The following is a 24,625-nucleotide window of genomic DNA, read 5'->3' as shown; positions in this document are numbered from 1 at the left end:
ATTAGTGAACACTTCTGCAAGCCTGATGGTGAAAACCCAAACAGAATGTGTCACAATCAGTAAAGTCAAGTTAGTACCTTTTTACCTCTTTCATTTGAATGGAAGCCAGAAGCAATCTTGTCTAATAGCATGACAGAGAAAAGTTTTCTTTGCAAAAAATCTCAGCTTTCAGGACAAACTATTCACACAAAAAACCCTCCCATAGAAATGCATCGCAATAACATTGTTTTCAAATCTTTTAAGGCCAACGCTACTTAAAAAGGAAAAGAATACCTGACTGTAGTTGAGGATCTTGAAGACAGATTCTGAAACAAACAGTATCTTCCCTCTGTCACAGCCCACAACAAAAAGAAATCCATCTGCTGCCTAATTTGGGGGAAGGGGGGAGGCAGAGGAGAAGTAAATTACTAAGTTATACATCTTCACTGCATCATTAAACGTTTAAAACCACTTTGTATACAGCAGGATTTCCACACTAGGAGAACTCTCTTAACATTTAGAGATATCTGAGTCAACAGACAAGATATGAAATTACATTTTTGGGGTTTTATTTTTCATCTGCTAACATTTCTGGCATCATTCTGGGAATCGTGCCCAGAATCACCAATCACTTGTATTAGAAGAATGCATCCATATTTTGTCCAGTAATATTACAATTATGTTTAATAATGTCCATTTTTTTAAAACAGTATTTTAAATGCATTTATTCCAGAGTTCCTATTTTGGAAACCAAAATAATCTGGGTATTTATTTGCGTGTCCACAGGCAAGTTGTTCCCATTCTGAAAGTCCTGTTTTTCAGCCACATACCAGCATGCAGGATTAGGCCCTACCTTTACAGCTCTAAAGTCACAATGCTGCAGAAATTAAATTCCAAACATGCTGCATCTGAACACTGCAGTGCTTGACAACTTACACTAGCAATATGTTCTCTCTGTGCTATAAATGCATACAGCAAGGATACAAACACATCATGCCACGTGACATCAGTGACCTCAAAACAAGGCATTCCTATAACATTATATGCTAAAAATCTTGCCCAGGTCATACGTGGCAGAAAGTCTGTCAGAATTCTTTTTTGATGTAATTTTAGTCTATTTCATGAAATAACTGAAAATTCGTATTGTTACTATCTAAACAACATGTTTGTCAGCCCTCCCCCTGAAATCCTTTTGCTTAATTTCAGAGCCGTTGCTCGTCTTTAAAACCTAATGACTGCATGCAAAGGTCTTACAGATTTCTGTGTTATCCTCTATTATCACAACATTCTTAAGCTCAGACAACAGGCAGAAAAATCGTGGTGTTTTGCCACGAAAGAATTCCATTCACAGCCACTAATATCTCATAATTAAAAGCTGAAACATACCCTGAGTATTAGATGTTTTAATTCGTCATCTGACAGAAAAGCAGGCTTGTAGTTGGCTTCTGTATATGGGTTTGTAGCACCTAAAGAAAAACAAAATCCCCAGATCAGAATTTGTGATTTAAACAATGCACACCTCGATAAGCAATGTTCCTTTGATTCCTTTTTACGCCACCATTCGTTTCACCTGTTCTTTAAAATGAAAGTTGATTTTTTGTTTCATTTTATTAATATGATGAACTCTGTTGGTATTTTTAGCTGCAAGCAAAAATACTGCATTACAGTAACACAAATTAAGTGACTTCTGAAATGTAAGCATTTTTTGACATATTTTTGACCCAAATGTTCTGCTTGATTTATGTTCTAATCTCCAATAAGAAATGGAAAGTAAGAAAGTAAAGAACGAAAACACAATGAGGTGACATAAAAAGATTGTCAGAGAGGAGCTTACAAATCAGTTCTCATTCCATACCATTGACAAAAAGCAGGTGTTACACTGGCCTGACTTACCAATGCAAAAAGCAAAAAGAAAAAAAAAAAACAACAGAGCAAATGAACCATCTATTTATTTGAGAGTAATTATTTTCATCCTGATCCCTTCATAAAGACAAGAGATTCAAATCAGCAACCACCGATCTGCTATGAAATACCAACTTACTCAAATGACAGCGGCAGGAAAAGCTACACCTTAAAAAATGCTAGGATAAACATGACTGGAAGATGCCAGGTCTCCTAGAAACTCCAACAGTGACTGTAACTTAGCAGCATCCTTTCTCAGGGGCGTACTTCTAGAAGGCTTAAAGCTTTCATCATCATCACAGATTGTATCCAGCAACTGATTTGCTTTGCTCTTATATGGAGCTTTAGGACACACAGAACTTTGCTACAGCCCCAGCTCTTCGAAACCCACATATTTCCCTATTTCAAGTACTTGTAAAAGCAACTGACTAAGAAGACTAAAATTGAAGTCTTAAAGTACTCCTCGTTCTTCCACAAACAGCTGAAGGTAAGAGCACAAAACATCACAAATCCTGCAGCAATATTACTCACCCCCAAAATCTAACCTCTCTATCCAAGCAAGTCTTGCATATGGCCTACCTAGGAACAGGGATGAGTGCCATGCAAGATTCAGTAACGGATTACAATCCAAGCCCTTATTCCTTCATCCCACGGGCTCAGCTGCCTTGCTTTCACTGTATTCAGTGACACTAATCCGTCAGGTCAGCTAACAGAAAACTATTCCTTCCTCATCACTAATTTCCCTGCTAGATCAGGATATCAGACCATGAAGCAAGTCACCCTGCAGTTGCTCAGCTGCAAGAGAGAGGGGAAAGAGAGGCCGCATCCCTTACGTGGTAGCTTGGTGTTAAAACAAACTAACCACACCTTGAGCTGGAACGTACAGTTGGCAGCATGTGCCTTTGCATGACTTCTACCACAAACTCTGGTAGCCCACACAAACTGCTTTCTTTGTTCTAGGACATGGTATGTTCTGCATTCTCACAGATTCTGTAGGAAGAAGAGTGCTGATATATAACTGTAAGTTTGAAGATATTTCTAAGGGAAGAGACAGAAAATAAAAATAAATTCTATTTTGTTTTTGTAATAACATCTACAGAAGCAAGTAAGAGAAAAGGCAAAAATCTTTACGGCTGTATCTGATGAAGGGCTTAAGTATATGACAGTGCTGTTGCGAGCATTCAAAGATGAGACAATTAGGTACAGAGTTCCAAAGAGAATTTCATCTTGAACCAGCACAGTGTAGAGACGATGCAAATACAGGGCTCCAGCAGAACGAGTAGCTCCAGGGTAGAGACAGCTTGCTTACATCAGTTCTTTCACACAGGAAAAAACTGAACTGCTACAGCAGAAGACTGAGAAGATGCATCTTTCAAATGCCACCTCCTCAAAAAAACATGAAACCCTCAAAGCTACAAAATTTAAAACCTGCTTTGCTGGAAGGTTACACATCTCCCCTCCATACTTGAAAACATGGCTAATTTTAAGCTGCTCAGGTGAATTTGCCAAATACAGGTTCTTTCATTCCCTTAAATAAAAGCCCTTGAAATTCCTCAAGTAAAACCACACCAGACAAGAGTAGGGTTACTTATTTTTGTCAAAAGGGAAAGAAATGGAGAGCAAAATTACAGACAGCTTTGGGGGAACCCCCTTTATCACCCTCCAGCCCTGTTCTCTCTGCTCCCCATCGATCAACTTACCACGTAATGTTTTCATATGCTGGACTGCCATTCTCAATACAGTGAGTTTATCTAGCTTTCGAGACATAGCGTTGCACGTTGGTACCAAGGATGCCAGTTCATCTATAAAACTGTTCATTTTATCTCTACGCCTTTTCTCAATTTGACTGTGAGCCTCCCTAAGCAAGCAAGGTGGGAAGGAAAAACAGAAGAACATGAGAAAAAATAAACTGTATTAACAAAGATCCCCAAATCATATACAATAAAACAAAAAAATAACATCCTCCTCATATTTCATTCACCCTCTCAGCCCCATAAAATGTACACACAGACTTTTTCAGAGAATAATATGCTCATTACTTAAGTGGTAACAGTTACAAGCTACAGGAAGGGCTGCAGCGCTTGGCTCTACTTTACCAGAGAACACACACAGTGTTGCCCACACAGTACACTGAATAATGCATTCAACTACATATTTGTATAAGTATGCTACATCAACACAGCAGTATTTAAAACTATCTTTTGCTGAGGCTGTATGTCTTCTAGTCATCCTACAACTTTTCTTTTGAAATATCCAAGATAATTTTGAACTAAATTCTCCCTAACCAGGAAAACTGATGACAAACACTGAATCACTTAATTCTTGTTCTGTATTTTCACATCTTAGGAGTCACTATTAACACTCTGTAACCCACTACTGAGTTTGAAAGAATGCAATATTTAAGAACCATGTGTAGGCTACAATTTCCAGACAGAAGTGACTAAAACAAAATTACGTTCCATCACTTCCACAAAGCTACATGTAGTTTATATATGAAAAAAGTTAGCAATGCAAAGATAACAAAAACAAGGAGAAGGTCCATGCTAGAAAAAACAATTCTCAGAATAAAAGAAATACACACAGGTATTCATATATGGCAAAAGGCAAATTCTTTTCATGCTTGCTGAGAGCATTACCTTGCATTTTTTATTCTCCCTTGTTGGTCTGCGTACTCCAGCCTGTTAAGAAATGATATCACAAAGTTACAGTATTGAAAACAGTTTTTAACGTATCTTATGTACAAAATGATCTTTATTAGAATAATTTTTAAGATCTGAATATTTATTTAGCCTTTCCTCAGAAAATAACATTATTAGCAATATTGCAGTAGGGCTCAAAGCATTGGATATTTTCTTTAACTGTTTTACTTCGTGCAATGATCTTATACCTCTGTCCCAAAAAAGAAACAGTTTGAGACACCTGACCATGATACTGGAAACAGATCCTACATCAGCATTGTGAAGCAAACAGTTTAGTGACCATGTCTATAGTACCTTCCATGTTGGTCATCTTTATCTGTATCCATACCTTCCCTGCAAAAACAGAATAAAGCAATGTATCACAAACTAAGCAGCGTTAGCAAGGCTGTTAGCAAACTAGCATAAAATTAGAATAAAGTGTTGCAATCACCCTTACATCCTTGAAAAAAAGAAGAATTTAAAAGCAATAACCTGGAAAAACTACAGCATTTTCTGTAGTATTACAACATTTTCTTGCATTTCTTTTGAAGCAAACAAAATGGCACAGCTTGATGTGTTTGACAGTAAAGCATACTGCAGTTCAAAGACATCATCTGTTATAAAAATGTTTTTCAGTTAACTAGAGGGATAAAAACAAAAAGGACTTATCAAAGCAGATCTTTTTCACGCCCTCACCAGAATGAGGGCTACTAACTTGCATTTACTACAGTTAGGCATTTCGACACAGGTAATTATCACGAGGGCCAGTACAGAACGCACAGTTTGCCCTGAATTCACTCATGTCGGTGTCCTGAACCTCGCTGTGCCTTACTGTGGTTGATTTTGGAATAGGAGATGGCAATAATCTAGACCCACATGATGCACTGCAACACTGGAATAGCCAAATGTACAGGGTGGATCAGAGTGTGTATAAAGCTAAGCAGGCACGTTTTAAAGTAGTACAACTTTTGTCTCAACATCTGAAAAATAATGCCAAACACTACAGGGCTGTTAGACAAAAGAATGAGGAAGAGGATGTTCTGATATAGATAAATCTGTACAAATGCACTTACATGGGCAATCCTAAGCCTGCCTTATTCTGCTTGTTTTGTTGTTGTGTTGTTTTTTTTTTTAAATCAGAAAACCATGGAAAAACATTAAGCATCTTTTTTCAAGTGAAACCAATTATAAAAATATTTATACTTACTCAAAAGGAAAGCCATCAAGTCTGAAAAGAAAGAGAAATAAAGTACACCATCTATATGAAATAACAATCTCTCATTTTCTGTTGAAATTCTCAAGCTAATTTATATCCTATTTGAAATGAAAAAAGAACAAAGACATGAGCAGTGAGTGCATTCTGAAGGCATCAAATCCATTACACTGCATGTGAAAAATCAGTACAACTGACCTAAATTTATTATATAAATTATGATGCACATCACTGAGATATTGTTTTGTCAGCAGAAACAAAAGATCCGTGCTGCATGCCTGCTGTCCTCGTGGTTAGATAACTGGAGTTTCAGAGGACACAAAGCCAGGAATAAAATACCAACATGTATCTCAACTATCTCAGTTTTTCATTCCGCCCAGCAGAACATTTTGCTTCAGTCAGTGCCTAAGTCCTAATTTTGAACTTTATACAGATTTTAATGTATCAAAAGAAAAATAAAATGAATTTCTACATGCAATTAACTGCTGGCATCACTTCAAGTCTGTAGAATGATCTCAAATACCACTGAGCTTTAACATGCTGCGAAGCTAGGTTTCATTAAAGTCTTAGGAAAGAACTTCTCACGTTAGCTACTGATATATTACTTATTCCCACACAATATTGGACATCAGCATTCTTAAAAATTTGTCTGTATGTTATTCATTGCACCTCTTAATTAATCACCTTTGTCAATAGGCTTGAAAGAAGTTTGAATAATGCTAAAGGCTTTTTCATCTCTCCATTTGTATATTTGAGTTACTGACTTAGATAATAGTTCAAAGTGCTTCTGATGCTCACAAAGAAACAGCACGCAGGACCAGCATAGGACTTAGAAATGAGGCATCAATTCTCCACTCATGGTGCCACTTTGAGCTACAAGATGCTTCTTGTGGCAAAACAAGATATGGAAGAGACTTTTATAGTGGCTACAGGGTAATTTACAAATGCTTCAGGATACTGTCATTTCTTATCAATATTGTTCCAACTTAAAACACTACTGCCAACAACAGAAAGTACGTGTTCATAGACCTGTGCATGAAGCCCTGGATTCCAGCATTTGACTAAAACACGCTGTAATAGAGAACAGATAACTCTAGCTGGAATTATATCAGTGTGCTGAAGAGGAATTTCAATGGTGAAGGAGCAGCAGAAAGATTGAAAGGAACCTGGCATGGAAAGTTGGAATTGTTGTTGATCAATAAGCTTGCTTGTATTTGACGAGTGAATGCACACTGAGACAGTCAGGTTGTTCCTCACATCCTGAATTCATTGGTAAATGAAGAGTAAAACTGGACACACACCATTTATATAAAAACAAATAAATAACTGTATAGGCAGCAAAAGTTGAACAGTAGCAATTCTTGAACATTTATACATACATACACATAGAAAGAGGGATCAAGGAATTCTACCTTAAATTCTACTTACAAATAGGAATATTCACTAGTCACCATTTTCTTTGCAACAAAACATGAACTCTGTACAATGACAGCTGTTATAAACTGACTCAAGGAAACAGCATTTCACATATTTAATAAAATGCACACACAACCTAAAGGGCAGAATTAGAACTTACAAGAGCAAGCTGTCTTTTGGAAAAGAGGACTTGAGCAATGCTTCCTACTCAGAAGTATAAAGATGGAGAAATCCTTTCTAGAGAAGAGGAAGTTGGTAAGATTGAGGCTTTTCATTGAGTTTTGTAGGAGTCAATTCAACTAGAGGGAATCATGTACTTTTCAAGAAGACTAAACTTATACTACAGAAGCTATGTATGCAGTACACTCGTGGTCTGTACACAGTAATTAGTATTGCACCTAACTTCTCCTAAAAATTATCTCCATGCACAGGGAACAGAATTCTTAATTGGCATCCTCAGCACAGATTAACATAGAAGGAACTGCCAACTGTGAGAAGGCCCACAATGATAAAATCTGTGCCAAGTTACATAGAAATGGATTATGTAGCTGTGTTAATAATGGAAGGGGCCTATCCAAGGGTTACCCTGCAGCTAGGCTTTGTAGTTACAATTGACATGAAGTTTGCATAGTGACTTACAGTAAGCACGTTGGTCTTGGTGTACTTAGAGCAGAAGACATTACACAGTTGGAAACATGGCACACATTACTGCAACTTTCACCATTCTAAAGCACAGTTGGTGTGATTTCTTTCTGTTTCAAATACCTGCCCTAAGACAGAAGGTATGGCTTAGATGGTGCCTCTAAGCTTTATTAGTAGCAAGCATCCCTTCAAGAGAAGCAGCTTTCTTGAAATGACAACATACTACCACCAATCCACAAGAAACAAATCTTTATTCTACCAGGAATAATAGTTTGCAACCGGAGAGCAATACAAGATTAAGTCACTTGATAAAACACAAGGCAGTCCTACTGCAGCAAACCAGAGACTCCCCAGACTCATATTCAACTGGGAGACCAAAATAGCTCCCCATCAGGCAAAGTTTGGCAGCACACTGACAGGAAATGACTGAAAATGCAAAAAATTGGTGAAAAGAAGGAACTATTCCTAGTTTTGCTTTTGCTTTCTAATTAATTATTAGCTTCCCTTCTGCTGGCCAGACGTTCTGCTTCCTATGTATGTGGTCAACATAATCAACCTTCACATCATATATTTCATCAATTTTTTTTTTTTTCCTCATTACGCAAAGGTTTCTTTCCTGAGCCTTACCTCGTTCAATAGCCCTCAATTCCAGCTGCACTGAGATGAAGGCCTTATTCTTATTACTAAATAATGAACTTTCCTTTTAGTGCATGGTAGCTTTTTTCTTTGTTACGGCCTTTAAACAACAGGTTGTCAAGAAAAGGTTAAGGTTATTTTATCTCTCTAATTATACTGTTCCATTGCAACTGCTTTTCAGCATTATCAAATTGAGAGAAATCCAACTTACTGATAATCAGTAGAGCTTCCCTTCCTTTTCCGATTACAATCCACTCCTGAAGTGCTAAGGGAACTGGAAATCAATTCAGCAGGGTCTGGTGACATAAAGTCACTAATTGTAGAGGAAATGTCCATCCTTTGGTCTGCCATTGGATTGTCTAATGTTGCAACAAAAAAAAAAAGTAACTATTAATAAACATAAATTTACATATTTTAAAGACACATGCATACACCCACAGAACAAATCTCCAATTTAATATACTTAAAATTGCAAAAATTACATTATTTGCTTTTGCCATAAACAGACATAGGCTTTTTCTCTTTCTTTCAGCTACTGGTGTATTAAATATCCCACATGAGCTACAGAATCACAATGGGTTGGAAGGGATCCCTGGAGATTATTTAGCCCAACTTCCCTGCTAAAGCAGGTTCCCCAAAGTAGGTTACACAGAAAAGCATTCAGGCAGGTTTTTAATATCTCCAGAGAAGGAGAAGACTCCACAAGCTCTCTGGGCAGCATGTGCCAGTGCTCTGTCACCTCCAAAGAAACGAAGTTCCCTCTCATGCTCATGGAACCTCCTGCACTCCAGGCAGAACAGTCCCAGATGTCTCAGCCTTTCCTCAAAAGGGCTAAGTTCCAGGCCCCTAAGCATCCCTATAGCTCTCCACTGGATTCCGTCCAGAATTTCCATGTCTTTCTTGAACTGGAGAGCACAGAAATGGACACAGCACCCTGGATGTGGCCTCACCACGGCAGAGCAGAGGGGGAGGAGAATCACTCTGGGCCTGGAATCTTATGGTTCCACTTTTTTCCTCCTCCAGCGGAAAACAAACATGCATCAATATGAAGGGCAAGATTAAAGACTTGTCCTTTGTATTTTCAGGTGTGAGCACTGAGTACATTCTATGTATCCATATTTGCTCATCAAGAAGTGACATGCAGAGCGGCTTCTCTCCACCCTGCTTCTCCACCCATTGTCAACATGACTTTTAACTAAAGGTTTACTCTTGTGTTTACTGCCCAGTGAACTGCTGCAACCTAACAGAAGTAAAGAATAAGTTCTTTCTTCTGCTTAGTGGGAAAACCAATTTTCACGCCTCTCTCCTTCATTTGAAGACCATATTCTTCAAGTCCATAAGGTTTGAGAGTTCTACTTCCTCTAAATTTTATGGAACAGAATTCCAAAGATTTTGATACAAAATGAATGAATTAAATAAATACCTCCACCAAAGCATACCCCTCCCCTCAAAAACCCTAATAACCCAGGGAAGGTCTAAGACAAGTAGTTAAAAATACAGAAGAATGTAATGTGCATTTTTCATCTAGAAAGTACACAATATAAACCTCTAGATTGCAAACATCACATAGCTGAAAGAAACATTGTGAAAAGCTTATCCATTACTGAATGCCATCAGTTGTGAAGCAAAAAGATTTTACCTGAAAGCTTTTCTTGGAAGCCTAAATCCACCTGGAAGAAGAAGAGGATGCTCAGCCTGAAGCAGTTGAACACCTTAAAACTTTTTCATGCCTCATAGTCTGTTAGTCAGGTACTCTCAAAAACCTGAATGGAAAGAAAAGCAGCAACCGTAAGAAATGTAAAAAATGCCTTCAGGGCCAGTTTGTTTACAACATCTGGCTTGGACATTTTTTTACAGCAGCAAACAGATGCTTTAAGTGAGAAATACAATGTCTCATCTACTCAAGAGTAGAATATTCATTTCCTTATAAAGCACAGGAGCTTCATTCATTTTCAGAAGGTTTAGATGTCATTTCCAGCAGACCAAGTACTGGAATGGAAGGAAATTCCCAGCATCATTTCCTTTGAGCCTTCTTTATCTCTCTTTGGTTTTTGCAGCTAATCACATAAGCCTTCTCCACTCATATCATCAGATCTGAAAGCATTTGTTGTCAGACGCTTGCAAAATAAGTCAAACTGCTGTTACACTGCAGAGAAAAGCTGTTTTAATGTTAAGGTAGCCATAGCCTTAAGATAATTTTGGCTGGGCTTATGATTTTATTTTCCCTTCCAGCAGCACTTGGCATTTCCCAAAGCAAGAATGGTTAAACTTCTTGTCTTATTCTGCAGGCTTCAAGCTTTAAATAAAATTCACATCCCATACTGGAAACGCAAGCCCTTAGATGTGTCCCTCAATGACATTGCGAAGACAGAAGATGGACTGTAGATGATTCTTCCTTCCTAGATTCCTGCCACAAAACTCACTTTTTTCATGAAAAACTCACTACGTGAGATGTGAAAACCATTCTAGGACTGCCTCTTGCAAAAGCTTTTGCAAGTCTTCTGAATATACTCCTTGCTGGTTGATATGCGCAATCACTGCATCCAACTTGCGATGCAAGCAGAACTTCCCAAGAACACAGATGAGCAAGTTCCTATGACACCTGCAGAAGTTCTCAAGCCTAAAAACTAATATTCCATCAATGAGGCCACTTTATAACCAATTCTATTGAATCCCATATATATACATAAACATGTTAAGAGTTAGAAGCTAACAGAAGCTCCACAAAATACTAGCATCACTTTTTTCAGCTCTGCCAGAACAACAAATTCAGAATTAAATAACTGAAACTCATTAGTCCTATTACAGTAGCAACTGTAATTGCTTGGGATCAAAGTGCTTAAATTTCAGGTCAGGCAAATCATGACTTTTGTATCACTAGCTTGTGAGCACAAGACTGCTGCTGTAGAAGCAGACTTTCCAGACTGCTTCTGAGGGCTCACCATGCATCTCATTGGACAGCCCCTCAGTGGCCTGTTCTCAAAAATGAAAAAGGAGTCAGGTCTTTATGAATGTGTGGGCATACTGGTACAGGTAAGTTAAGAGGCCAGCTGGCACCAGGAAGACATTGACAAAATGCTAAAATATCACAAGTTTTAAGCAAATTATGAATTGCCATCAACTCCATAACCACAACTTACAAGAAGGCTCTCACACACACTAATACAACTACCTGTAGACCAGACTTCACTTTCATTTTAAATCAGCCTTCTCCTAGTTGTCTACTTTGTCTCTCCTACTCAAGCAGTTCAACAAGTATCAACTCAACTATGTTACTATGGTTTATGAGATTACTGCAGATTAACACACAACCCTCCAGTAAAGCCACAGTCACTCATCATTTCTCTGCTCTTGTTTCAGATGTAGAAATGTTATCCTCAACCTCAGTCAGGTGCAGAAGGTAGCTACAGCTATACGTTGCCTGGCTAACGTGCATCCATGATTTGGTCTTGGAATCTAATGCAAACCCCTGAGCAGTGGATAATGCATCTACTAGAAACAAGTACTCCCCAAAATTTCTGACCCTAGCATCCACCTTTAAAACTCAAAAGCTCCTGACCACCTCTGTATGTGAGCACAGTTGTTAAAACCACTTTTTACTGTTTAATATAATCTCACTGACCACTAATGATGACCTGACAGCAGGGTGGGACATGCTGGAATTAAGAAAGAAAGCAGAAGAAAATACCTATTTTAAATTTAACACAGTTCTACTGAAGAATGCTTAAAAAAAACCACAACACTGGCACTGATGTACTTTAATGCAAAAATATTTGTTCATAACAAAACAGAAGTTCCAAAGCAGTTACTTTGAGGTGCATTAGCCATTTAAACAGAGAAAAACTACATTCAAAAAACCAGAACTCTTCAATTCTTACATATCAGCCCTTTCTCTGCCACGTCCTAAATGTTTGTCTCAGTTCTAGCAACCATAGCCCTACACATCAGCATTGTGGGAATTGAAAATCACAGCCATCTCTCGAGATGAGGATTAAAGTTACAAAGAGTCAACACAAGGATCAGAGCAAAAGCCATCATGTCCCACTGTAACCAACAGGCAGCAACTCAGAGAAGTAATCTGTGTCAGGGCTTTTTACAAACTTCTTGAAAAGGGAATATTTGAGTTTTTCAGCCTCAAAATGCTAGTTTTTCAATGGATAAAACAAAAGAAAACAAAACAAAACCTCTATGAAAAGCAACACAATAATTATCCATAAACACAAGCAAAGCCCAAATCTCCCGTTTATGAACCTTACCCGCTGAGAAAGTACTCCAAGAACCTACTTGAACAAATGCCATGTAGGCCACTTCCTGATTACATTTTGTCATTGTGCCGCACAAGAACTTCTCTCCACAGCCCATTTCAGACCACTTCCTTGAGGATTTCCCTCTCGTGCGTGCAATCTCTTTTGTCTAACCCCTTGTAAAAGGAGGCAATGAAATCATATCTTACTGTTCATCCCTTTAAAAGGAAAAAAAAAAAAAGTTAGCAGTCATGTGACTAGCTTAATCACGCAGGAAAGCTGATCATGAGTACATAAACACCTCTGAGCAAATCAAGGTCAGAGCTAAAGTAGGTCAACCAAGTCTGCCAAGCACCCATCTGAGAGTCAAGACCTCTTTACACAAGCGCCATGAGTTTCAATTACCCCTGGGCAAGACTCAGCTATCTCTAGCACACAATGCATTTTTCACTTATTTTAAGAGAAATGTAATTCTTAACTTTGTGAATCAGAAGTGTGTCACATCTTAAAGCACGATTTCACAATGACAGAGGAAAAGTATTGTGTAGTTTCCTTCAGAGATAATTAAGAAGACGCTTACAGTCCCTATGCATAATGACTTGAACCAAAAACATGCAGCTACAGTAAGGAAAGCTTTCTCCCCTTCACAGCAGTACTCCACCACAGAAGGCAGCTGTCACAGTACGAACCAGGAAGAAGCACGACAGGATTTGTTCTCTCCACTCTGTATTTCTCCCAGCCGTGCTGTAGATGCACAGTGCCCCAGATGCGCGCACCCCATCTAATGGTGGCAGAGGTCTGCTCAGCAGCACACGCACTGTGGTGTCCCCGAGCTGCTCCCAGAGGCATCACGTGCACACGGGCACAACTGCCCCATGTGACAAGCAGTTCCTACAGCAGAATCTTCATTAGGAAATAGTCTGTATGGTTCAAAGGAAGATGTTTGAACTAAAGCAGTGATATTTTCCTTTTCCTTCGGTCCTTAAGGAGCACCTGCCAGAACACCTCCTATTTGTCCAACAGATTGATACGGTTTTGTTTCAGTGTCACATTCGTGCTCCCTGAACTTCCTTAATAACGTTTGCAGGAACGCCCTGCACTCCCAGATGGTAAAATGCCCTGTGGCATCATCCCACATCTCACAGCAGAGCCGTGATCTGTGTGTTTTGCTTGCTGAGGCCATCCTTTTACTCACTCAACACCGTGTTCCCCAGCCTCTGGCAGCCCACAAACCACATCTGAGTTTTGGAACTCTTCCCTATCCAAGCTGGTGTTTCTAGCCCATCCTTCTGGCACACACACAGCCTGGTGCACACCTCACATTACCAGCTGCTACAACACAGACCTGCACAAGGCAGGCTGCACGAGCAGCCCCAGCTCTGCAAAGGCAGAGGCACAGCTTTAGGGTGCTCAAGTGATTTACTGCCCTAACAGCTGCCCCCTGTCTTTCCTAAGAAAAAAGGTACAGGCTGGAGGGGGGCATCCCATGAATTTAAACCAGCCACAGAGCTACAAGATGTATCATTTTGACCTAAGGAAAAAAAAATAAAGCCTTCAATACACAGAAGAAAAACTCCACAGGCACAAAGAACATCCTTCAGCTCTGGAAAGTTAATTAAAAGACATTTTCTCAACAGATCAACATGGTCTCCACACACCCTCCTGTACCTAAGCAGGTTTGTTCATCACTAATGTCTCTGAGAAAACTCAGTCACACCATGGCATCACCTGAGGAGTTTTCTAGGCTGTCATAATGATAATGGAGCCACAGGACAACATCCTGAGTTTATCCTGTCCATAGAAGCACTGAGACTCTCAGTTCAGCCTCAGATCCTATCTCTCATTGTTTAAAAAGGGAAATAGTTTTTACTTCCAGCTTTCTTGATGAAGGACTTCTCTGGTGCTCCAAAGCCTAGAATAAGCAGTAACTAAAATAATTTACTCATGCGATAAGGAGTTCAGAACTGGATCCATACCCCAGAAGTATCTCATCAGTACTGAGCAAAGTGGAAGGCACAATCTCCTCAACCTGCTGGTAACACACTTCCTAATACAGCCCAGGATGCTGGTGGCCTTCTCATTTGCAAGGGCTCTTGGCTGCTAACTCAACAAGGTGTCCCCCAGGACTTCCAAGATCTACAGATTTAAACAAGCAAACAAACACCTAGCTCATGTTTTTCTTTAAGTGCAAAAGACAAATGCCTGCTTCAAGACTGATAGAGATATGGACCACTTTCACAACAACAACAAAAAAGCAAAACCATATTCCACCCGTGCTCCTTCCAGGAATCAAACCTGCTTAGAGTGAAACTGGACTGTCCGTGCTATGGCTGAAGTATTTTCCCTCCTTAATAGGTTCCAGTAGCATGTACTGTAGTGACATAGCAAAAAGGTTGTGTACATTCCTGCACATCAGCTGCTAGGGCTGGAGACTGTATTGTTCTCAGCAGCGGCATCCAGAGTAAGCAGCCCTCAGCCACAGGAGCTCTCAGGACCTCACACATGGCCATCTGCCTCTCTACCAGTTCAGTGAATTCCAGCTAGAAGTGTGGTACAGCAAAGCTTACTAGTTTACCATCATTATTGAAAGTCTGATTACGTGTAAGCCTTTGGATGCCTTATTTCAACAGACCTTGATCACCAAAATCTCCAGTTTGACTTCAATGGATGTGGACACAGTTACAAAAAACAGTTATTCTAAAAACAGCTATTTGCAGGAAAATGACTGAGCTTGAGATCAGAAGTGTTTCTATTTCCTTAAACCAAAACCAACTTAAGACAATGCTTAGCACCCCAGAATTTCTCCAGCGTAGGTTAAAGAAGGAAACAGCTGTATTTTATACTTGAAAACTGGACCCACCGGTGTTAAATGCTGACAGAGTTCACAAAAACCTACATTAAGATGTAGAGTTTAATATTAAATTATTCTGATCCTTCAGATGATTTTGTGTCTGTGTGGGAAGGAATGAAGTATTACAGTTTCAGTATTAGAGGGAAAAAGAAGAAAAAAAGATCTAAAATTAATAGACAACAGAAGCTTTATGCCCTTTGGGCTGGATATCTGATTCTGGTCATTCACTCTTTAGATGCCAAAATTCATGACTCTGCTAGTAGTGACAGACCCATGCAGAGTTAAAGGATAAAAATCTGCTCCCCCAGTCACTGTGAAAGTTGTCAAACTGGGTTACTAAGCTTGGTACTCACTCCAGTGAGTGAAGACATACTGTTCCACAACCACTGGGTGCAACCCTTGTTTTTTTATCAACCCTAAGCCATCCAAGGGATGTTGGAAGCTGAAAGACTGACAGAAACCCATCCTATCAGGTAGGAAAATTAATTATCCAAAATAAATACCATTTACATAACAACCTAATCAAAGCCACTGCTGATTTCTGTAGTAGTTTAGTGAGTTTTGATCAGAATCTTTTGGGGGAATAAAGCGCAAATACACCAAACAATCTCCCAGCTGAGGAGGCAGAGGCTCTGTGAAGTCTCCCGAATGGTACACATTACTTCTGAACTGTCAACAAAATCTCTCGTGCTGCAGTGCGCAGTCAACTTCAAAGTGGAATTTTTTGAACAACCAGAAAGTCTTCCTCAGGAAGATTGCACACAGCCTGGACCGACATTTCCACAGCAGGAGAAGCATGTAAGACAAGTACGTAAGCTACTCAACTCACTTCCCATGTTTACACAAGCAGTGGGAATTTACAAACCAGTGCATCTTTAACACACAACTGAGAATGTCTGGTTTGCACTTACAGTCCAAGAGATGCAGCTTTCTGTTTTAAGATTTCATCTCACTCCTACAAACAGCTGGTTTGCTGAAGAGAAATGCTTTAGGCACAAGTTTCAAGGATGTCTTCACTCTTCATCTACACAAACCGAATACACTGCATTTCAGACAGTTAAATATATGCCTTTTAATTTAGAGCTTAAAAATATCACAAAGCCCAACTGCTCATTTTAACTATTACAATGTCCTTGATACGCTCTGAGCAAGTTGAAATTCTCCTTCCCGTGGCTATGCCAAGCTCTTGCATCCTCAGTTTGGCAACTATTCTGCCTGCAGTGCATCATCTCTAAAGTTGTCTCTGGTAAGGAAGCAAAATCCTTTAATGCAAAGTTCTAAGAAATATGTCTTCTGAAGGGTGTCCTGCAGAGCCTCTATAGTGGCAAAGCACCATTACAGCACTCTGTTAGCTGCCCCAGTTTCCAATCTCACAATATGGCTGTGTGCTTTTGCCAGGTTCTCATTTTCTTCTTTTTTCTTCATACTGGAGAATTATTAGCACCAAAATTAGACAATACATTCGTGTTCTTGAGTGACTATAATATTATAGTAATATAATATAATGTAATATTTCTTCTTCTTGATTTTTAAAGTTCATGCATTCAGGGATGTCAGCCATTTTTCAGTTTAACAGGCTGAACTGCTACACACTTCTTTTAGCATTCTACACACTTCAAGCTCATTAAGGTGACAAACCCAGTTTCTTGCATCTGCTTTTGGTTTGGATTACCTGGTCCAAGTACTGTTACACACACTGCTTACAACTGATTCTGTTCTTCACTCACATTATTATTACTACAAACATAAATGCACCAGGCACGCACAAGACCTTTCCTGTAGTGATCTACTGCCAAACAAATAGGAACTAATGGAAAAGAACAGGTCTCAACCAAACAGGTTGTATCTTCAGGCAATGAAGCACAGAAACAAAAGGGCCAAATATCACTAAAAGGAGAGTAGACACGTGTTATATTTATACCTTACACATTCATTTCCAGCTTTGTCACAGGCTTTTTGGTCCTTCTAAATTCCATCTGTGACTGGAAGAAACCCTCCCTGCTTTCAGCACCCTGCCAGCCTGACAAAGAAAAGCTGACAGGCTGTCAGTTTCCTTTTGGTCCTAAAGAAAGCCATGGGAAAAGCAAGATATTCTCAGCCTGCCTGAAACCAAGCTGAGGATATTTCCCACTCAGCTGCTTGCTCCAGCACACACATCTCTGAGGTCTGTTTTTCCCCACTCGTTTATTAAAAGCTTTTTTTAACTTAGCTTTAAGCAAAATCAGCTGTCAAACATATATATATATGCCAGATTCATACGAACATCAATATTTCTTCCTTCTGACTTCCTCAGTACTATATTAGAGGCTCAGCTTCCTTTTTGTTCTCCCACTGTTTTCAGGATAGGAAGGCATCAAGGCTTTTTGTGAAGTGCCTGAGTATGTAGCTTCCAAAGGGAAAAAAACTGCAGGAAAACATGCAACACCATGTCTAATATTACATTATATTATCATGTGTGGAAATAGAGAAATCTACAATTTAGAATTATTCACAAAATCACAGAATCGTAGGTGTTGGAAGGGACCTCCAGAGATCATTGAGTCCAACCCCGCTGCCAAAGCAGGTCATTCCAAATCCCATTTTTAAAAAAATTACTCCCCATCCACACGCTCACTCATGCAAATAGCCCCACCTTCTTCTATCTTGAGTCCCTTTGATTTATGTGGAGTAACAGGAAACACTAACATAAATGATAAGCCTACCAGTTTCATTTTGAAATCACACAGTTCACAAGCAAAATCCATATCCAAATAGCAAAAACTGAGATACCACCACAATTCAGCACTTGCACGTCTTCTGGAAAACATGCAAAGATGTGACCATAAAAAAAAAAAAAAAAAAATAGGCATACCATTTTCCAGCCTTGCTCCATGCTTCAAAAATAATTGCCTCCCATGTGCCTAAAGTTCCATTTTTTAAGTGATCTGCTGCTAACACTGAGAAAGGCAGCATTTCAAAGTTAGGATAGCTCATACTGTGGAATTATCCAACACTCCACTCTTCAGAGAGATTCACAAAAAGCAGTTTCGAAGCGCAGTGACAGTGAGCACTGAGAAGTAGGGCAAGTTCCCAGCACCTCCCAAGGGCCAGCACTAACACTGGTACAGTGCATCCGAAGCAGAACGGTTGTACTGAAAGCTGCCTGTTCAGCTGCCCAACCAAGAGCACTGCTGCCACAGCACAGGGCAAGCACGACTGCAGGGCAGCTTCTTCTCATCTTCCATTGGATTCAAGTGGCTGAGAAGCCAAAATGACAATTAAAAGTGCTTTAACAGGACATTAGAAATAAAGCTAGATGTATCATCACGCCATATACTGGATGGGTAAATGATACAATCTAGGCTGCCTCCTTCCAGCACCACCTTTTTGTGTTTCCTTCTCTCTTGCTTGGATAAATTGGAATTCCTTTGCAATGGGACACATCACTGAGGTGAATGCCAGGCACTCTACAGCATGCATCTCACTCAAGCCAGCAATCAGGAAAGTTCAGCTTCTCAAGCTTCAAATACCACACCACTCAAAGCATGACTCAGATGAGCAAATCAAGCAGAATGTGTCTTGTTTTCTATGATGATGCCCAGAGTGGTGACTACTTTGTTAAAAGCTATACAGGTTGGAAAAAGTTGTTACCTGTCTAGCCCAGGATAAACATGAGATAACAAAAACTTCACAGCAGTCTTACAGAACAGCTAACCTAACATCTTACTGCCACGTAAGGGTGGATCACTCCTTCCTTCTCTTCTTTGTCACTCTCCCTCCACATTTCCCTTCAGTCCCCTGGTACAGCTTTTGCACAGTCCCCAGAGCCTTTCTGCACAACATGCCGAATCTATCTGCTCATCAGGCTGAAAAACAGCTTGGCAGTAAGCACAGGCTTCAGTAAGTTTAGCGAGCTGCACCATCTCACTGAAACATTGGGTGATACCCTGAACTCTTGCAAAGCCAGGGGTGAGACAGGCCAGGAGATAGGAAGGGCAGAACTGTCAATTTCAACAGCAGTGATCTGTTAAAATACCCGTGCTATATGCTTTAATCCCATTTGCAGCTTACTCACAGCAGGATTTGTTTTCATATGTAAATCCCTGCACAGTTGGAGCAAGGCAAGGTTGCCCAAACCTTCTACTAATCCACACCTGCACTGAGACTGCTTCAGGAGCTTTTCCCTTTGTGAATGACAAGTTATGAAGATACAGACATGCTAGCTTCCTCGCCACTCTGTATTCATTGCTTTAGTGAGAGTACAAATTTTATTTTCCGGTGGAAGGCATAAAGGCAATAGGAAAGACCTTGGCAGAAATTGCTGACGGACCACATTCCTTTCATGTGCGTCTGTACATTAATGCTGATGTTGGGAAGAAGCAACATTCAGTTGCCAGAGATACATCTAAGACTTGTATTTTTCCAGGCAGGGTTTAAAGCCTCCAATTTCTGTTTTAAAGTAATGGTTAAGTTTGAATGCATACTTTTGCATTACAACCAGAACTGAAAAAGCATTTTTAAATGGCTGTTGTATGTAGAACAGTCTCACACTACCAAATCAAGGCAGCCCTTCATAAAAGCAGGTAACGATCAGGGAACATCAGGAATTCACTGATTAGGGTCCCTACACTACGCAGACATCATGCACATTAAAAAACAAAAATAATCCTACCAACAGCAAAAATGGGTAGAGGAGAACGAAAGTTTGTTTAGAAAAAATAAATTAATAAATCACTGTGTCATTTTCTTGTTTGTTTTTCAGTTGCTGTTGTTCACACCTATGAACCTACCCCAAGGAGCAGCAGCTCCATCCCCTGAGACAAAGAAGGGATAACACATAGAGAAAGCAGATGCCCAATTAACAGCTGCAAGCAGTTCCTCCAACTCATTGCTGTATTCCAGAATAAAATATTCCACAGTGTCCACAGCCCAATCCCGTAGGACCTACGAAGGCACACCAGGCAGTCCAAATTCCTTCACAGAAAGTTTAAGTGGGTTTAGATGATGTTATTTCTGCAGGAAGGCTTGTGCCAAATGTTAATAGTGCAGTCCCTTAGTTACCACTTACTAATGCTCATAATTATTTACAGCTACTGAACAGTACGGAGGATGACTTGGATACCATCCAGTAAACCTACAGCAATTAAATCTATTAGAAAATAGAAAACTTTCCAGTTTCACTCAGTTAGAAAAAAGATAGGCATTGGTTTTATATAGGGAACAATATTGAAGCACAATAGTGCTTCAGCTTAGAAAACTGACAAGACCAAGATCTACAAAATCATCCGATGTCACAGTGACAGACAAAGCTTGGTTGACAGCCCAAAAACAATGCTGCTCTTCACACACACAAGGTGGAAGGCAATGGGAACTCCTCACCAAATAATATGAAGGCTGAAAGTTCATGTGGTTTCCCATAAAGGGTAAGGTGAGCTCATGGAAAATGTAAAGCATACAAAGTTCACAAAAAGCTTTCCTAGGTCAGGCTGAAGTCAGCTAACAGTTATCAGCATCATATCAATGAATATCAAGTAGAAGGGACCCACGTTAGAAGTCATTAGGCACAAACCAATCACTCAGCATGGCCATCCCATTCTTAACTAAGCTAAGCCCTCAGTTACTACACAGTTCTTCACTGAACTCTTGCCAGCATTATTAACTGAAATTTCAAATCATTGACTACAGCTCATGATTCTCTTATAAGGGGGCCAAAGGGGCCAGTGAAATAAGGAACCCTATTAATAACGAGTGCAGAAAACAGAACAGAAGTGCTTAGAATAGAAAAGAATGCCGTCCTTCAGAAGATTGCCTACTACTCACTGGACACATTTCTGCCTTTTTTCAGAAGTTTACTTTTCTGCAATGTTCACTTTAGCATATGATCTAGAATCTTGTGTTTTAGTTTGTCCCCACTTCACTAGAGACGTATATACCCTTATTGTATGTATTTTTGCCTCAATCACCCATCTGGCGCTCCACTGGAATGCTTTTAAGGATATCTGCTAGAGCTCCTTCAGCTAGTTCTGAAGGGTTTTGTTTACTTCTATTTTTACCCTTCTAACTAGAAGTTGCCTTGTAAAAAGTTTACAAGAGCCCTCATAGATGTTCTTTTCTGCTACAGGTCTTCCTTGGCCTCCCTCTCATTTACAGCCTGGTTAAAGCTGTGTCCTCCTCAGCTCCCTTCTGCTTACAAACATAGCAGCTGAGAGAAAAGTACGTATGTTTTATCTTAACATTCCCTGTCAATTTCCTCAGATTTGTTTCCTTTCATGATCATGTATTCCAGTCTCCTTTGCAGTAGGACACAAACAACCTCATTTGCTATTTTATAAAACAAACTGATATGCTGTAATTCGGGCCAAAGTTCATTTTTAGAAAGATATCCCTCATTAGCTGATAGCTTGCAAGAATCTATTACCCTCCTCCCATCTTAGCTGTTTCAAAGCTCAGTTCCTCTTCTTCTTCCTCTTCTTCACAACTTCAGCTTTTCTGTCTGTATTTGAGTAGATCACCTACAGCTACTGACACTCATTCCATTATGTCTTTCCAGGTAACTCTACCAGGTCATCAACCAAAGACAAATTCCAGGAATTGCTTTTTCTTCCTTTAACTAAACTCAATTGTGTTTCTTTAATTTCCTACTGTAAGGCTGTATTTGCAAAACACAATTCATCCCTTGAGAACTCTTCAGTTTTCTATAAACACTTCCTGAAATATAGGAGAGTATTAAAGTTAAGACAAATTTCATATCACACTTAAGGAGATTAAGTCACCTTAATTTGTCCACTTCCCTGTAACACTTCACTGGGAACAGTCTATCAATAAAATTGTCCCAGTCACCTCAACAAGACAAGCTTTCTGAGACAGGCTACATATTCTAAGTGTAATACACAAACATAAAACTGCTTGGCAACTAGATAGAAATGGTGTATGCATTTCTTAGGCAACATCTTATCAAACAACATAGGCTATTGGGAGTGATAATTAAGCACACCAACCTGTTCCACTTGGCTCTCTCACGAGTAAGAGCATTTTCCACCAGCTAAGGATTACTAAGGATCCTGAACAGAGTAATATTATATATTCATATATTATATGAACCAGTTAACAAGTTTATTTAATATGCGACTACATGGAGATTAAGCAGTGCAGCACAGACCTCTCTCTGAGGGATTCATGCAACACAACTCTTACATTTTTTATTAGAAGTTGCAAATCTAAGCATTCCAACCTTTGTTACTGAGAGTGTGACTGCAACAGATATTAACCCCCTAGCTTCACCTTTCAGCTGGTGCTCTTCTACCTAACCCCAAAAGAGATTTAGACTAAACCTCTCAAAAAACCCCAAGATAATCTATAATTTTGAATACATCACAGTAAGACGATTCAGGGAGCCAAACAAGTACCAGCATTGTACACAGGAGAAGAAGAGATGACGAGCTAACCAGCAAAGGTATACAGTGCTTGCTACGGCAGACCAAGATCTGAATGTGAGAATACAAGGCTTAATTTCTAGACGGATGTTCAGCAAGAATAGGTCTACAAAGCCCATAGTGTAATAGAGATATGAAGGAGAATCTGAAAAACGGTACTTATTTTGTTTGTGAAATGCTGCTTTGAGTAAGTTTACTCTTTTCATAGAAGACTCTTTTTATCAACATCCAAGTTAAAACAAATCCCTTTACATAGGAGCAGAGTCCTGAAAGAGTCTGTATAAACACTATACAGTAGGGTTTAAGAAATACTGTTCTGTATTAGGATGATATGTAAAAATGTTAGAATATAATTTTACTGAGATATCTGATGTTTACATACTGCGAAGTAGAAATATGAAAACTACAAAGACAAGCAAAGAGCAATAGAGGCAGCCAGCAGGAACTAATTGGCCACACTTTTTTAAGAGTGGAAGACAGTGATTAGATCAGATGTGGAAATGATTCTGATGAGTGCATTTTTGGAAAGATGTGTGGAAACTTCAGGATGATTTAAGAGAAACTTGCATGCCAAAAAAAAAAGACTCAGCTAAATTAGATCACTGGGAGGAGTTAAAAAGGATATGCTACATTTTATCTGAAGGCAGAGAACTATGGTGCTTCACTACAACATGCAATTACACTTTGAAATGAAAAATAAATGTATTTATCTCTAATGTTTCTTCTGAAGTAGAAACCTGCTAGTCCATTTAGGTTCCTCCCTGAAAGATCTTCATCTGCTTCCTGGATATCTCTGAAACTCACTTGCCAGCTGCTTCTACAGGCACACTTGAGAACTTGCACCAATATTATGCCCTGACTTGGGTGCCACCACACCATCATTCCAAAACATCTGCATGAAGAATTCACCAACAGAAGCAAAGTGCTCACAGAACTGAGAGAAAAGAGACAGAACAACCACACACAAGCAACTTCCAGAGAAGAAAATACATATACGTACGTTTAAATAAAATCAGAGACCAGTTAAGAGAGCAGTCACCACGCCTCTTGAAGTCACCAAACAGAAGTTAGCAGCAAAACAGAAGAATGGTTTTCACTCACAAATAACAGAAACCAGTACTTGTCCACGTTTGCCAGGGAACACCATCAATCCAGTATGTTTAGGGCTAGAGAGAATTAGCAAGCCACAGAAATATCTTAAAAGAGGAAGACAAGTCAGTTGATGGAATATTTGTTTTAAAAAAGTGAAAAGTATGCATCTGAAAGCTGTGCCAAAGCAAGTCGATTAAACAAGTTTTTCAGCACACCAGAAACTAATTCATGGAGGCTCAAGTACTCTCGCATGAGAGAATCCTGCTCCAAAAGGCACATTTATTTTGCCTGAAAAGCAGCTGGTACTCTCCTAGGTTAACAAGTGTTCAAGGGAACCTCAAAAGTCTTGCAAGGGTAGATAATGATCAGTTCACCCAGAGAGAGAAGGTCTCCAGTATTATACAGTGTCAGTTAGGTCTCTAATCAGTTGGCATTTTTTCCTTGCTTTATTGTTGAATGGCGGGTTTTTTTGGCCCAGCTTCTTTCCGAGATGTTCACTACTTGGTGTTTACTAGTGCTCACATGCCCAAGGAATGAAAAAAAAAAGTCACTAATTTAAG

At 39.5% G+C, this 24,625-nt stretch overlaps 1 protein-coding gene across 5 annotated transcripts in view; it reads right to left on the bottom strand.

Moving 5' to 3' along the window:
- ARNTL (aryl hydrocarbon receptor nuclear translocator like) overlaps nt 1-24,625 on the bottom strand; it is a 46,026-nt gene that overhangs the window by 12,398 nt on the left and 9,003 nt on the right. For 2 of the 5 annotated variants that reach the window (XM_042882189.1, XM_042882188.1), the window contains exons 2-9: nt 10,106-10,229; nt 8,678-8,825; nt 5,767-5,787; nt 4,875-4,913; nt 4,518-4,559; nt 3,582-3,739; nt 1,366-1,445; nt 274-366 (exon numbers count right to left, since the gene is read on the bottom strand). In XM_042882189.1, the coding sequence (XP_042738123.1) occupies nt 274-366; nt 1,366-1,445; nt 3,582-3,739; nt 4,518-4,559; nt 4,875-4,913; nt 5,767-5,787; nt 8,678-8,817 (573 nt within the window). In that variant the 5' untranslated portion in view covers nt 8,818-8,825; nt 10,106-10,229. Of the gene's footprint in view, nt 1-273; nt 367-1,365; nt 1,446-3,581; nt 3,740-4,517; nt 4,560-4,874; nt 4,914-5,766; nt 5,788-7,348; nt 7,959-8,677; nt 8,826-10,105; nt 10,230-12,722; nt 12,897-24,625 lie in introns of those variants that run through there. The other 3 variants (XM_042882187.1, XM_042882190.1, XM_042882191.1) reach the window with 3 other exon arrangements.

The sequence above is a fragment of the Lagopus leucura genome, unplaced genomic scaffold (genome assembly GCF_019238085.1).
Source record: "Lagopus leucura isolate 7727_CA_CO unplaced genomic scaffold, USGS_WTPT01 Super-Scaffold_100033, whole genome shotgun sequence".
Taxonomy (NCBI): domain Eukaryota; kingdom Metazoa; phylum Chordata; class Aves; order Galliformes; family Phasianidae; genus Lagopus; species Lagopus leucura.
The sequence above is the reverse complement of the archived record's forward strand: the minus strand, read 5'-3'. Positions and strand labels throughout refer to the sequence as shown.